The following is a 13,674-nucleotide window of genomic DNA, read 5'->3' as shown; positions in this document are numbered from 1 at the left end:
ATGGGTAAATAATATTTGCTTTAGTACAATTTATAGAAGCATTTCTATAATATTTCTCTATTATGTATTTAATGAATATTATATAGGAAATGAAGGAAAATACTTCCTTAGAGCGGCGGTTCCTAAACTTCAGCGTGCATCAGAATCATCTAGTGAACTTGTTAAAACAGACCACTGGGTTCCACCTTTGGAATGATTGAGTAGGTCTGGAGTCAGTTTGAGGGATTTGCAGTTCTGAAACTTTAAAGGTGCTGCTGCTCCTGGTGTGATCTAGCAGCTATATTTTGAGGACCTCTGCCATTAAGGATTTCTGTTATAAAAACGATATTGTTGAGAGTTAGGGTCCATTATCCTCACCACCCTCCTCCGCTACCTAATATGCTCACTCCAGTGGGTCCTGACAATTTCAGCAGTGTGGGGCATAGATTCTACTAGATTGCTAGATTGCACTTGCTAGATTGCAGACAGCTGTCTGTGTAAAATAAACTTACAAATAGAATCAATCACTGACATCTTAGTGTAAATTGCCACTGGAAGTATTTCTCTTTCCTTTGTACCTTCTGGAAACTTGTTACATAAAGTGGCAAATGCCTATATGTCTATTAGAGGTTTGTAATCTTTGTCAAAATAGTTTTTTGTATGTTGATTTCTCTAGTGACTTATAGTTCCAGAGATGCTGTTTTTAGATGGTTCTCTTAGGTTTTACCGTACCTTATTCTCTGACTCTTCTCTCTCCCCCTTTTATCTAGTTACCAATGATAAGCATTTATCATTAAATTAGCATTTAAATATCCAACTTCCACAATAAAATTTGAGATTCACTATTTTAAAAAGAGGCAGTATTACCAGTAGCTTGTTTAAGGAGTCCTTTGGCAGTGACATATTAGCAATGCTGACTTGTTTATATATTTGGTTTTTTCTTTTCTTTGCTTTTTTTTTTTTATTAATGGCAAGAGCCACTTAATTGTCCAATTTTAAACCTTCATCTCAAAGAGCAAAAACTCACTGTTCTTACTAAAATTTCAGATTATCAGATTACAAATTACATTATGATGGCCTATAAATCAAGTGGATCTCAGAGTCTCATTATAAATATGACTCTACCTTTTTCTGGAACAAAATAGCCTCAAGTTATACTCTGTAATATATGCTGAGAGTTTCTGGCAGTTTTCCCCCTCATCAGCTACATTTTGAGGTAAACAGTAATTTCCTTTAAACTATTCTAAAATAAGTAGATCAAAATAATTTAACATTGACAATAAGAATATTTGAAATATAAATTATGTCCTGATCAGATAGCCAAGTCCTAAATAGATACTGAATCATGAGATAATGACTAATTTTAGCCATAACTATTAGCTGAACATTTTAACCATCCAGGACATGGAGCCAAAATACTACAAGTTTTTTTTTTTTTTTCGTAGATACTTTTTTTTTTTTTTTAATTTTATTTATTTACGAGAGACAGAGAGAGGCAGAGACAGGGGCAGATGGAGAAGTAAAGTTCCCTGCGGGGTGAGCTTGATGCAAGATTCCATCCCAGGACCCCAGGATCACACCCTGAGCTGAAGGCAGACACTCAATGACTGATCCACCCAGGTGGCCATTTTTCATTGATTTTGAAAATAATATATCACACAGCAGCCCATAACTGCACTTCAATAGATAACCATAATATTTGGAAATGTTTTTACTTAACACTGAAAGGCAAAAATGAAAGCTTTGTACCATTGTGGAAGTAAGTGGTTCTTTCTGTTGCAGTAAAAACACTTACGTTAATGCTCAGAAAAAATATAACAAAACATTACTCATCAGCAAATTCTGGTGAAAGATGCACAGAAAATATTGCTAACGTTTCATAGAAACAAATAACACAGTAATATTTGAAACTAGAGATGACAGTCTCCACTGAGAGTCGCCAAGGTTTCCTGCTGCAACAGTGCTTGGACGGAACCCAGCACTTGTTGCCCCTACCCGGGCCCGCCGCTCAGAGCCAGCCCTCTGCTGTCTCCACACAACGCTCTCCGACCACTCCAAGGCCGCTGCCACCGCCGCGCCGCCACTGCCTCTCCTCAGCTGCAGCCGTGACAACCACGTCCCCCTCACAGGTGCACCAGAAACTACCACCAGGAGGACTCAGAGGCCGCCATCAACCGCCAGATCAACCTGGAGCTCTGCGCATCCTATGTCTACTTGTCCATGTCTTATTACTTTGTCGCGATGATACTTTGAAGAACTTTGCCAAATATTTTCTTCACTAATCCCCTGAGGAGAGGGAACATGCTGAGAAACTGATGAAGCTGCAGAACCAACGAGGTGGGAGGTGGTCGAATCTTCCTTCAGGAAAGGAAGTCACCAGACTGTGACGATTGGGAGAACAGGGTGAATGCAATGGAGTGTGCATTACACTTGGAAAAGAGCGTGAATCAGTCACTACTGGAACTGCACAAACTGGCCACTGATAAAAATGACCCCCACTTGTGTGACTTCATTGAGACTCATTACCTGAACGAGCAGGTGAAATCCATCAAAGAATTGGGTGACTACGTAACCAACCTGAGCAAGATGGGGGCTCCTGAATCTGGCATGGCAGAGATCTCTTTGACAAGCATACCTTGGGAAACAGTGATAGTGAGAGCTAAGCCTTAAGGCTGTCTTCCCATAGCCATAAGGGTGACTTCCTTGGTCACTGAGGCAGTGCATGCATGTTGGGGTTACCTTTACCTTTTCTATAAGTTGTACCAAAACATCTACTTCTTTCATTTGTACTATTCCTTCAAATAAAGTAATTTGGAACACCCCCCCCCCCAAATGAAAAGAAAGAAACTAGAGATAAGCTTCAAAGGATTGCATTTTGCCTAATTGGTTTCAATTATGGAATTTCATGAAAAACTGATTTTTTTATGAACCATTAGAGAAATCTGTTCCAGAGAAGATATATTTTCAGTAATAAGTTATTCTTTAAAACACATGATGTTTTATGAAAACTGAAAACATTACTTCTGACTGAATAGCCACTTTGATTAGAATTTACAAAGGATTTAGGGATGAGTGGTACATTTGAAATTTCTTTGCTCAGTCATTCAAGGCAAAGTTATTGAAATAATGAAGTTAAAACAGCACGAAGTGCAGCAGGATGTTATTGTTAATTTTATACAATTTATAAAACTTTTTAATTATAAGATGGTAACAGAAGTTTGTGATGTACCATCATGAAGTTACTGGTATTCTTGTGGCTTAGCTCTTTAAAAAGCTCTAAAACTTAAAGATGTTTCTTGCTTTTCTTTTACAAAAAAATTAAAAAACTTTGTGATTAGTGGCCATCTTGATACCTAATAATTGTAAAAAATAATAATAATAATGAATATTTTTTAACTGTCCCTTCAAGGCAAAGAGTTGTTTTCAATATTGAATGGGAAAAAAATCTTATTTTTTGAAAGAAACATGTGCATAGTGAGAATGTTTTGAGAATGAATTTAAGCTTTATATGCTTAGGAATATTTCTAATTATCCCAAGTCCTTAGGACAGTGTGTAGCCCATGGTCAGCCATTAATAAATATTTGAATTAATTTAATCTGCAAAATATAATTTATGTATGTCATGTTTAAAAACTTGTCTGTGGGGGTGCGTGGCTCAGTCAGTACAACATGTTGCTTTTGATCTCTGGGTCATGAGTTTGAGCCCACACATTGGGAGTAGAGCTTCCTTAAAAAATAAAAAAAGTGACCTCACATCATGCACAAAAATTGACTCCAAATATATCAGCAATATAGGAGCTAAAACCATAAAAGTCTTAGAAGAAAACATAAAGGTAAACTTTCATGACCTTAGATATGGCAGTGGAGTCTTAGATATGACACCAAAAGCATGAACAATAAAGGAAAAAAGTAGATAAACTGGACATCATCAAAATTAAAAACTTTTGTGCATCGAAGGACATCAAGAAAGTGAAAAGACAACTTACAGAATGGAAGAAAATATTTGTAAATCATGCATCTGATCAAGTTTAATATCCAGAATATATAGAACTCCTAAAACGGAGAAAAGGACAACCCAGTTCAAAATTGGCAAGAGAGTAAACATTTCTCCAAGGAGGATCTTAAGATAGCTAATAAGCACATGAAAAGATGCTCAATATCATTAATCATTAGGAAAACGCATATCAAAATCACAATGAGATACTCTTTCACTCCTAGGATATGTATAATTTAAAACAACCCTGCCCTACCCTAAAAAAATAAAAAATAAAAAAAAAAATAAAAAGTGTTGCTAAGGATGTGTAGAAATTGAGCCCTGTGCATTGCTGATGGGAACATAATATGCTCTGGGAAACAGTTCAGTGGTTCCTCAGAAAGCAAAATGTGGAATCCACATATGACCAGCAATTCTACTCCTTGACATATACACAAGGAAATTGGTGCAGGGCATTACAGAGATTCTTATTTTTGTATGCCAGTGTTCTTAGCGTTTCTCACAGGAGCCAAAAGGTAGAAACAGTGCAGGTTTCCTATCAACAGATAAATGAATAAACAAAATGTGATATTTACAAACAGTGGAATACCATTCAGCCACAGAAAGGAATGTAGTTCTGATACATGCTGTAATGCCTATGAACCTGAAAGACATGATGCTAAATAAAATAAGCCAGTCACAAGGGACGAACACTGTATGATTATACTTACATGAAACATCGAGGTTAAGCAAATTCAAGTAGCAGAAGTATATTAAATGTCAACAGGACCTGGAGGGAGACAAGAAATGGGTAATTACTGCTTTGGTGGTTATAGAATTTTTCTTTGGGGCATTGAGAGGGCTTCGTAAATAGATAATGGGGTTCAAAAATGAGTGTGCTTTACTCTTAGAAGAGATTCATTGGATTTGGGGATATGTTAAGCATATTGAATTCCAATTCATAATGAAGTTGCACAAAAAAATGGAAAACTGAGGACGGAAATTAACCACTTTTCAGGAGAAATTTGCACATGATTGGTAGAATGAAGTCAAATTTAATGTTGATGTAATTCAGAACTGCAACCAATAATGCTTGTCTTCCATTTGCTCTTTTGCTTCTCGGTTTTAATAGCTATCACAATACATACTGAAGAATACCACTGTATCATTATGATTTTTATGAAAGATTAGATATATTCTATTATCTTCTTCTTACTAAAATTATGAAAATGTTAGTAAATCATACGAGTATAAAAATGTTCATTTAGAATTTTTAAAGTGTTTATCTTCAATTTTTATGTTTAGTCATGTAATGACTAACATAATGACACAACATAAATGTGTGACTAAATGTGTTTAGTACATGTAATGTATATATAATTTTAAAACATGCATGTATTAGATGCTCAAGAATCTTTGCTAATAAGGATGCACATTTTAAAAATGTTTATAGCCTGTCCATTTGGAGGTTTTGATCCTTTAAAAAATATTTTGCTGAACAGTATATCTTTAATGTTGTATTTTTCCTGTATTTTAGGCTGCTGGTCTTGGGCGTATGAAGCCAAACACACTTGTCCTTGGATTTAAAAAAGATTGGTTGCAAGCAGATATGAGGGATGTGGATATGTACATAAACATATTTCAGTAAGTATCCTTTTAATTCAGTAGCTTGGCTCAGAAAATGAAAACTTGCCCTGGTTTGTGAAGCCTGTACTGTTTTGTGAATGGACTATACTGTTTCTTAGTAATCTCTTCTTAATAGAAACATAAGAACAAAAAGAATCAGATGGGGTTATCTGGGTTTTAAATTGATGAGCTAGTGGCAAAAATTCTTCATTGATCTTCCTGTATCTCTTCATACATTCAAACATTCACACGTGCAAATGAACACACAGGTATATACTCTGGCTTCTCTTTTAAGTTAGGAAGCTTTCTTGTGTCCTGTAATCCTAGCTGAGTAGATTAACCAGTGTCAGACCCATCACCTTCTGTTTTGTCATTATAATATCCGGTGCTGAGGAACACAGTTCGTCACTGATCTCACCCTCAGGTTTTGGTTTGCTCTCCTCTGAAATTGATTTTGCAGTTATGTTTGATTGATGCGTTAGGTCATTTGCATTTCCTTTTTCTTTTTTTAATGTACTTAAATACTTTGCTTTTTAGCCCTCTTCAGTGTAAGTTGTTGAGTCTGCTATTCACTTCCTAGTAGTAGTTCAAATGAATATCAGAGCTTAGTGTTGGTTTACATGACTTCACCTGCCCTTGTATGGATTGTTTAGTGAATTCTTTTTATTTATTTTTTGTTACTTTTTTTTTTCTCTTTCTGATTTTAGTCTCTTAATGTTCTAATTTATTTTTGTGAATGTATTTGTTTCATCCACCACAAATGCTTTTTGGAACTCACTTATTTAATAAAGAGAATAAAACTTCTTATTTTTGCCACATTTCCTTAATTTTGAAGTACTTCCTTTTCCTGGTATTCTGGGATTTGCTTAACAGATCCCTTTATCTCTTTCATACTGTTTTTTATAAAGGATAAAGTTTCCCTTTCATATTACCATAGTTTTTAATTTTAATTCCAATATAGTTAACATGCAGTGTTATATTAGTTTCAGGTATACAGTATGGTAATTCAATAATTCTGTATATTAGTTCTTATCATGATAAGTGTATTCCTTTATCCCATCACCTCTTTTCTCCTATCCCTCCAGCAACTCACCTCTGGTAACTCTCTGTTCCTGATAGTTAAGAGGCCATCATACCATTACTTTTTTTTTCCTTCTAAATTAAGAAATCTCTCCACCTACGCAGGATCCCACTTATAATCCTAATATCAAGAGCCACATGTTCTACCCACTGAGCCAGCCAGAGGCTCCACACCACCATTCTTGATTGAATAATTGTTTTTTCTTCTTACAGCTGCTGATGAAATAGAACTATTCATTTGTTCTTATAAAGTATTCCTTCTTTATATACAAATAGTTGCCCTTTTAAAAATATATATATATTTGGCAAGGAAGCCCTTATGACCAGATTCAAATCTTATTTCTCTGAAGTTTGATCTGATTACCTTTAACTCACTAGAGTTATTTCCCTTACTGGAACTCCTGTTGGAACCATATATACTTACCTATCCCATAGGATAGTTTTATTTTCATAGCTACCTTGAAATAACTTTGAAGGAATAACCGGATGTCATACTTTACCCTTTAAAACATCTCCTTATATTGATTAGTAAAGTATATATGATGAATAAGTTCTCCCGAGTAATTCTTAAATGCTTTTAGTAAAATTAAAGCTCCGCTGGTTCTTCAGGTGCTGTGGCTGCTCTTTAACTTTGGGATTATTACTTTTTTGTAAGCATGATTTCATCCTCAATTTCTAATTCTGTCATGTGTACTCTTGTATATATGAGGATTAGGAAAGGAAGGACAGTGTGAAAGAAAGATTAGGTCATGTGGGCCCTCCTCCATGGACTATGCTTTTTTTTTTTTTTTCTCAAGATGCAAGACCAATGAGGTGGAATAATTATCTTAAAAAATAGAAAAAGTGACGTTTTGCAAATAATTCTTACACAGTTGTTGCTCATATGGGAATGCTGAAAGAAAGGAGTCTTTCTGGCTCTGACCTTGTAGAAACTGAAGTGAATGTTTGCTCTGAGAGTCAAGCATTCCTCTAAGTATTGTAGAGCAGGCAATTAAAAGATAGGTAAAATGCTGCTCTCTGCGTGGCAGGGCCATAGAGATTGATGGCAGTTTTAAAGCAGTCCTTTTATCTTGTGACACTTGGTTTTGGTTGTGATTATAAATATTTTGAGCAATTGAGGTTTACTTTATTTACTGTGCCTAGTTACAGCTTGTAGGGTCTGAAACTCTAAATTAATTTTTATAGCTTAGAGAATTATATAGCTTATAGAAATTCCTGTAGTTGATAGCAAAAACATTTAACTATTTTAATCCAAAGTAAACTCAGGAAGCTATATTCCCTGGTTTTTCTGTAATCGAATTGATTTTAAATCACTTATGATTTATTAACTATTTTTTAAATACTTACACCACTCTTCTCTAGTGTTACGTCTTTCAAAATGGCTGAGGTAAATTATTATGGGCCCTTGTATGGATTGTTTAGTGAATTCTTTTTATTTATTTTTTGTTACTTTTTTTTTCTCTTTCTGATTTTAGTCTCTTAATGTTCTAATTTATTTTTGTGAATGTATTTGTTTCATCCATTAATTTCTTTTTCTAATGAGTGTCTTTAAATATTAGTTAATTCATTATAGGAATGAGGCCAAAATTGTCTCCCCATGATTTTAAAAAAACACCAAGAAAAGACCTTTTACAATGATCTGTGATCTTCTGTACATCATGAGGAATCAAAATTTGATTTTCTTTGGCTTTTAGCCTTTTCTTTTTGTTATATATAACTATAGGTTATATGTCACTTTTTTGTATATAATGAATATTCTTTGCTTATATAATTAAAAATGACAACGAAAGATAAAAGTTAAGCCTGTTCCACCCTGGGGAACAATCTGAAGTTTAGGAATTTGTAATCTCTCAGTAGATTTGAGAAGAATCTGCATGATTCAGGTCTCAACAAAATTTGCAGTGTTGAAGTGTGGTTTTAGAGTTGTCTTTAAGGTTTTAATGTATTTTGTGTTATAGGATACTGCCATTTGTGTTTTAAAAAGTTGAAAGGACATACGAATACTTGCCTGCAAATGCATATAAATTCTTTAGACTACTTTTAAAACTGTTTTTGTAAAATGTAAGAATTACTTAAAAATACACTGGCTTCTTTCAGAAGAGATCCCTTTATACTCTCTAGCCCATTCCCATTCTCAGTAGGATCTGTTTTCTTTGTCTTCATGTGTTTATCTTGGCTTTAAAGGTATAAGCCTAAATACAATATGGTAGGAGAACTATGTTGTTTTTCTATAATTTTAGTTTGTTTCTGATAGCATATTAGTACAGGCATTGCTTTAAATGGCTGATATAAGTAGAGTACTATAAAGATCTACACGTAAGTGGTTTTTAAGAGTGTATTACAGAAAAAAGGAAAGGGAATGGTATAAAATTGGAAACTGACATCATATGGGCCTCACTGTATCTTTAAAAGCATATTTTAAAAACTAGACATTTAAAGCTGAAAGAGAAGTCATCTCTTATTGCCATCATTTTATAGAGGAGGACATAAAAATTTTTGTGATTTTGATTTTTTTTCCCCCTCTTATAGTGACGCCTTTGACATACAATATGGAGTAGTGGTTATCCGCTTAAAAGAGGGTCTGGATATATCTCATCTTCAAGGACAAGGTAAATCTTGATTGAATAAGTTTTTTACTTTAAAAATAGAAGTGACTTTGTTAGAAAATTGTATGTCCTTCTCACAAATTCTTCAACTTTAACATTCACCATCTGTTCTAGGTCATGTACTTACTGTATAGCATGTGAAGATCAGATCTATTTGGCTCCACTAGTTTGTACCAGCCTGGATGATGGCTGGTGATTGTTAATAAAGAGAATAAAATTCAATCTAAATCCTAAGTTTAGGGGGATCCCTGGGTGGCTCAGTGGTTTAGTGCCTACCTTCGGCCCAGGGCGTGATCCTGGAGTCCCGGGATCAAGTCCCGCGTTGAGCTCCCTGTGTGGATCCTGCTTCTCCCTCTGCCTGTGTCTCTGCCTCTCTCTCTCTCTCTCTCTCTCTCTCTCTCTCTGTCTCTCATGAATAAATAAATAAAATCTTTTTAAAAATTTAAAAATTAAAAAAATAAATAAATCATCAATTTAAGAGAAAGAAGCATTAGTTATGGTTTTAGATTGGCCAAATTTGTAAAAACAGATGATAAAATAGAGGATAAAATGTTAATGACTGCTAAATCATCAGACATTTTCCTGTTTGTGAAAGTCTTACTTTTTCACACAAAATTACACTAATAATGAAAAACTAAACTTGGTGATATCATTTATTCTGTCTTGAAATAAGACCTAATGAATTATGAATCATTTTTTTTTTCATTTTGAAATAATTATAGATTCATAAGAAGTTACAAAAGAAATCACAGACAGGTCCCATGTACCTACCCTTCATCCATTTCTCCCAGTGGTAATATCTTGCGTATCTGTTATTTTTTGTCATAACCACAGGTTATGTCATAACCACAGGTAAATTGGAACAATCTACCTTCCTAATTCAGATCTCACCAGTTTTCCCTACACTGGTGTGTACATGTATGCATGAACATGTGTATAGTTCTGTGCCATATATCACATATGTGGTGGATTCATGTAATTAGCACCATGATCAAGATACAGAATTGTTCCATCTCCACAAAGATCTCCCTGTGCTACCCCTTTATGCCCCCACCATACTCTTTATCCCTTGTCACTAACCCCTGACACTCACTAATCTCTTCTCTGACTATGTGATTTTTAAAGCATTTTAAAAAATGTTTTTAGATGAAGCTTAAAATCTAATTAAGGTATACTGGTTACTTCTGCCTACCTTAATAAAAACTGTTGAAAATTCCATACCCTCTAATGATTTCCTAGTAGTTTAACAAATATAAGCTTAAGAAAATTGCATACCTAATATTTTACCCTTATCAATTAATTAACTAAATCATCAAAAATAGCTAAGCCTAAATAGCTGAGAGGCCCATCATGAACTTTTGTCATCTGTTTATGTATTTAAACAGTTGTAATCCTCCCCCTCCTCCCACCATTTTAAGGGTATTGTGCAGTTTTGAAAGGAATGCTTTGAGGTCTTTATCCATGTAACACAAAAGTATGGCTTGCTGAAAATGCATTTTCTTCCTCTGGAGTAGGCCTTGCAAAACACTGTTTCAGTTCTCTTGTGCTACCAGTGATTGAGGTTTAGGGTACCTGTTAACACTGCATAATTAGTAGTGTTCCCTTTTACTCTCAAAAGTATCACAGTTTGACTAGTAAATTATATATAATTCTGTAATTTACTGAGATTTCAATTGATCAGAACTTTAAGAAAATAATTTTCGTGTGTTTATAATCATTATGAAAATTGTTTGGAAGGTCTTGTTTATTCATCATCAGGATTTGGAGGCAGGAATTTGGTTCAGCACAGGATTAAGAGCTCAGCCTTTGGAGTCAGATCTCCTTTGAAAAATCCTAGCTTTTTCTCTTAGTACAATAGTCCTGTAGCCTGGGCACATCTGCCGACTTCCAAGCTTCTGTTTCCTCATCTCTTCAAACATGATCACTGGGGTGCCTGGCTGACTCAGTCTGAAGGGTATACAGTGCTTGATCTTGGGGTCATGAGTTTGAGCCCCGCATTATATGTAGAGACTACTTAAACTTAAAAATGAAAACCCAAATTGTAGTTATTTCATAAGGGTTGTTGTAAAGACATAGCTTTTGAAGTTCTTAGCACAGTGTTGGTACCTCTGGTCATGTAGTTCCTCTTGTTCTTTCTTATCATACACACAAATCACTGATGAGGATTATGTGTCCATGGTCCATTTTCATATGTCCTTGTGATGTGTATTTTTATGGTAGAAGTTAACTTTTCACTAACTTCTTCCCAACAGATAGAAAATGGGAAAAGTGCTTTAAAAATGAAGAAATGGGGGTGCCTGGGTGGCTCAGTTGGAGTGTCTGCCTTCGCCTCAGGTCATGACCTCAAAGTCCTGGGATCGAACCCCACATTGGGCTCCGTACTCAGCGGAGAGCCTGCTTAAAGATTCTCTCCCTCTGCCCCTCCCCCTACTTGTGCTTGCTCTCTGTCTCTCAAATAAAATCTTTAAAGAAAAATTAAAATAAAAATGAAGAACTGATACTTTTACCATGAGCTTATCTCCTGGTTTCAGCTCTATAGTCAGGAGTATAATTTTTCAGTGTTGTCTGTCATCTTATGTCAACATTATGTATGTGAACATTAGTCACATTTTACAATTTTTACGTGTAAATGACTTTGAGGTTAGAGTTCATTCACATTTTATATATCAGTCTTTGGTCTGCCACATTTTTAATGTTCCTTGAATCTCACTCCTTATGAATTCCCCAGCACCTGCTTCAAACATCTGATGGTTGGCTGTGACTCAAGATATTTGAGTGAATAGTCCTTTCAAAACAGATGATCATAAAGGTTAACATAAGAAATCATTTATTGTAAACTTATTATTTCATAGTAAACTTTGGTGTGAATTGTCAATTAATATACTGTAGTGCTTTCATTAATGATTAAAACAATGTTGAGATCATATTTTGTTTATTTTCATGTCCATAGAAGAATTATTATCCTCACAAGAGAAATCTCCTGGTGTCAAGGATGTGGTACTAAGTATGGAGTATAGTAAAAAATCAGATTTAGATACTTCGAAACCATCTGATGAAAAATCTGTTACACACAAAGGTAATTTTTATTCAAACGAGATGTTATTCATGGTAATGTTTAATTTGGGGGAGAAATGGTTTTTATTATATAATATGTCTTATTAAGTAATCCCTTCTCAAATTTGTACTGCTCATTTCTAGTTGATTAGGTAAAATGGCTGGCTATAAAATGACTGGTTGTTTTTCAGGTATTGAACTAGATTGTAGAACAGAAAACATGACAGTTATATACTCATATGTTCTTGTATGTTTTTATTTGTACTTTGAACAATTTAATTGGAAGCATAAGTTAAATCTGAACTTGGAAAGAAACATGGTAATTTGAGAGTCCGTGATAGAGTATAAGTTAATGCTGAAAGGGATGAAATTGATAAAATTAATCTACCTAATTTTTCTATAAGTCAAGATATTTAAATACCAGGGATTTTATTTATGTGCTGAGATATTCAGAATAGTTTTTACCTCTACTGCACCTGGAGTTCTTGAGGTAAAATCATGTAATAAAAAATCAAATGCAATTTTAGTCTTTCTGAAGGAATGAGCTGTTGGTATTTGGTTACTAAACTGTTTGGCCGTAACTGCAGACATATTATCCCTGGTGGCTCTTGTGGTTTAGGCCACACAAAGGTTTCCAAATTTCATGAGGCTTCCAGATAATTTCATCCATATATCTATGTCATGGTTATAAAATGCAAAGAGGGATGACTTCCAAATCTTACTCTCCCACCCTCACTCTCCTACCTCTGTTCAGTCCAGTATCTCCATCTGTCCTAGCCCCAGCTGGCACGCAACAAGAAAAATCTGCACTGTAAATCATCAAACCATATCATACTTTTTTGATTCCTATCGAAGAATTAACCATTCTTTTTCTGAAATTGATTACTGTGGACAAATCTTGTCTTATGAAATTGATCTTTTCCAGATTATGCAGAAGCGTTGCTGTTGCTTTTTATTTCTTTCCTTTCTTAACTTGTATGCTTAGAGTAGTGGTAGTTGAGGCCTTAGTTGATACCCATTTCCCCTTTAAGTTCTTTGCTGTATTGATTATATTTTTTTTTTCCTTTTTCATCTCAAAACTCTTTAAAAGATTTGGTAACTGTTCTTATATTCCTGCATTTATTTTTAGTTTATGGTACACATACTTTCATTTCATCCTTTTTATTTTTACTGCCATTTTCTTTTTCCTAAAGCAGATCCTTTCTTTACAGAATCTGTTAGGAATTGATAGGTAAAACTATGATGGGAAGCTAAGTAGTAGTAATCATCAAGTATCTGCTCTGTGCCTCCCACGTTGCAGTAGGTGTTATCCATATGTTACCTCATTACTGCATGTCACAATCTTGTGAAGTCATT

General features: G+C 34.6%; 1 protein-coding gene and 1 pseudogene across 2 annotated transcripts in view; both read left to right on the top strand.

The window, feature by feature from the left end:
* SLC12A2 (solute carrier family 12 member 2) overlaps positions 1-13,674 on the top strand; it is a 113,040-nt gene that overhangs the window by 86,382 nt on the left and 12,984 nt on the right. For both annotated transcript variants that reach the window (XM_041760796.1, XM_041760795.1), the window contains exons 18-20: positions 5,490-5,596; positions 9,188-9,267; positions 12,215-12,340. In XM_041760796.1, the coding sequence (XP_041616730.1) occupies positions 5,490-5,596; positions 9,188-9,267; positions 12,215-12,340 (313 nt within the window). The remainder of the gene's footprint in view (positions 1-5,489; positions 5,597-9,187; positions 9,268-12,214; positions 12,341-13,674) is intronic.
* On the top strand, positions 1,896-2,642 carry LOC121494551 (annotated as a pseudogene).

Source organism: Vulpes lagopus, chromosome 7 (genome assembly GCF_018345385.1).
Source record: "Vulpes lagopus strain Blue_001 chromosome 7, ASM1834538v1, whole genome shotgun sequence".
NCBI classification, from domain to species: domain Eukaryota; kingdom Metazoa; phylum Chordata; class Mammalia; order Carnivora; family Canidae; genus Vulpes; species Vulpes lagopus.
The sequence above is the reverse complement of the archived record's forward strand: the minus strand, read 5'-3'. Positions and strand labels throughout refer to the sequence as shown.